The 2,589-nt window shown below is 44.3% G+C and overlaps 1 protein-coding gene across 1 annotated transcript in view; it reads right to left on the reverse strand.

The window, feature by feature from the left end:
• LOC103202832 (T-cell surface glycoprotein CD1b-2-like) overlaps window positions 1-2,321 on the reverse strand; it is a 3,194-nt gene extending 873 nt beyond the window's left edge. The window contains exons 1-4 of the mRNA XM_007947771.1: window positions 2,261-2,321; window positions 1,704-1,970; window positions 775-1,053; window positions 278-556 (exon numbers count right to left, since the gene is read on the reverse strand). Of these exons, the coding sequence (XP_007945962.1) occupies window positions 278-556; window positions 775-1,053; window positions 1,704-1,970; window positions 2,261-2,321 (886 nt within the window). The remainder of the gene's footprint in view (window positions 1-277; window positions 557-774; window positions 1,054-1,703; window positions 1,971-2,260) is intronic.
• Window positions 2,322-2,589: the final 268 nt, after the last annotated feature.

Consider the following 2,589-nt stretch of genomic DNA (forward strand, 5'->3'; position numbering starts at 1 on the left):
TTACAGCCTTGGAAACCCTATGGGGTAGTTCTACTCTGTCTTACAAGATTGCTATTCATTGGAATTGACTCAACAGCAATTCCAGAAATCAATCAATTTCTCAATCTGTGTGTGTGTGTGTGTGTGTGTGTGCATATCTTGGTGTCTTTGTCTCTCTCTCATTCTTTTGTCCTTGTCTCTCTGGTCTATCAAGCCCCACCCTTTCCCCAGCTCCTCATTCTATGTGGAACATCTCCTTCCATCTCTGGTGAACCCCAGTTTCTTCTGACTTTCTCACCCCAATAGAGGATGATGTCCTGGCCACCTAGACTGCTATGCTTTACTCGGCAAGACAGGCCAGTTGCCTCCTCAGCCATCACATCCAGGGTTACTTGGAGATACCAGGTCCCATCAGCATTGGGCAGGACATCACCTCGAAGAGTGCCCGGATGCTCTTGCTCCCCCCGCATCCATGTCACCCACACAGGCTTTGGGTAGAATCCTGATACATGGCAAACCAGCAGCAGATGGCCAGGACCAGGAGCAGGACCAATGGACAGCCAGGCTTCAGGCTTCTCTGGAGCAGGGAGAGTGTTCAGATTAGGACTCTCATCCAGAAAATAGAGACCTAGACTCCCACAGGTTTAGACAATGACCTCTTTCATTCCTTGGGGAACCAGATATTTTCTCCATTAAGCCCCTCTCCCTCTAGGGTAACTTCCTACTCCTGTCCTGCCTTTAAAGGAGAGAGTCAGTAGTGACACAGACACATCTTAGGAAGAGAGTAGGACAAACCTTGTCTCTGTAGATCGGTTTTCCCTGCATCAAGAACACTCAAGAGAAATCTTGGGCAGTCTCCGTAGAGGAGTTTCTCCACAATATCACGGATCCCTTGGTACTGACTGATTAGTGTACAAAACGTCTTTGCCCTCCAGCCACCCTCTGGGGCAGGTATACATGAATGATTCTGGATGCTCAGGAAATCCAGTCCTCCTAGAGCTCCCCTCAAGAAACTTACTGGAGCCTCCCCAGAATGCAGCTCACAGCCTGCTCTGCCCTGAATCACAAATGGATCTGGGTAGAAGGAAAACAGAAAATTATTAAACAGCTGAGGAAACAGGAAAGGATATGGAATAGACTTAGAATTTTTGGTGGGAAAAAAAAATATCTGAGACATGAAATGGTGAGCTAAAAATCAATTAATCCAAAATGCCAAAAAGTATTTAGAGAGTTTCAGAGAGAAGTGAATTGGGACATGGTATGCATGTCATCAATGGGAGATGGAACTTGACATATGGATGTATACGGTAGGTAACAATAGATGCAGAGTGCAAAGGATTGCTGTGAGAAAGTCAAGATGAATGAGAAGATTATATTGAAAGAAGATTAAAGAGAGGAGACAGTAGAAGAGATGTATTGGAGGAAGAGGTCACACCAAGACGGTCAAGTACAGGGGAAGGAAAATGAAGGTTTGGAAATTGAAAAGAGAAATGAGTTTCACACTAGACAAAGCAAAGTGGTTAGAAAGGATGAGTCTTCATCTATCTTAGAAGAGATCATCATGAATCAAAAATCTAAAATATTATGTGGAGTTATAAAGGCAGGGCAGGAGATTACACTAGAGAAGTGTGCATGCAGATAGTGGGGAGAAGAGAAGGATAAGAGGAAGTAGCAGCCCAAACAAAGAGACAAATAAAGTCATTGAGAATCCCACCAAGACTCACACTGCAACTGGAATTGACTGGCAAAGTTCTGTACTTCCCGAGTCAATTCAATGAAGTAGACTCGAAATATGTCCTCCAGTATAGTAATCTCTTCATCACTGAAGTTGCCTTTGGACCACGGCTTCAGGAAAATAGCAGTGCCTGAGTCACTATCCCAACCATGAATCTGCAAATCATCCAGCCAGCCTGAGCCTTGATTTTGTGCCCAGGTGCTGTTGGCAAAGGATGAAATCTGGATGACGGAGAAGGTGGTCGGCCCCTGGAAGGCTGAATGAAGTAGAAGGATAAGAATAGTGAGGAGAAAGGGAGAAAAAGGAGGGGATAAAAGAGAATAGAAATTGAAAACAATCCAGAGTCTGAAGAGCACAAGGGGCCTAGGCATTTACTTGTCCCAGGTTGTCAAGTTCCAGCCCCAACCTCCAAAATCATTGAAAAGGCTGGAGAAAGGACTGCCCAGACCTTCAGTGTCCAAATGCCAAATGCACCTGGGTCAATGCAGCATACTCTTACCCAGAATCCCTAACACTTTTGCTAGAAGCTTCCAGAATTATACTTACCATCCTCATTGTCACCACCTTGGAAGAAAACTGCCAGCAATAGAAGCAGAAGAAGAAGCATTTTTTTCTGAGAGATAGAATTGTTGACTCTCAGGCTTGGTGCTTGGTCTCTGATTTCAGCAAAATATCTCTACCAACTGCCAATCTCTCCCTTAGTCCCATCGTATACCAGAGAAAAGCTGCTCCACCCACAGCCCTTAACCTCCCACTCAACATTTCATTTCCCCTAGAGTTATGTGTGTTTGTTTTTTCTAAAAAACCACTAAATGAAACTGAAACACTTCTGAGCCTTTATTTTCACATCTGTAAAATGAGAAGGTACTACTAAA

Source organism: Orycteropus afer, unplaced genomic scaffold, assembly GCF_000298275.1.
Source record: "Orycteropus afer afer isolate SDZICR_OR568_19922 unplaced genomic scaffold, OryAfe1.0 scaffold00193, whole genome shotgun sequence".
NCBI classification, from domain to species: domain Eukaryota; kingdom Metazoa; phylum Chordata; class Mammalia; order Tubulidentata; family Orycteropodidae; genus Orycteropus; species Orycteropus afer.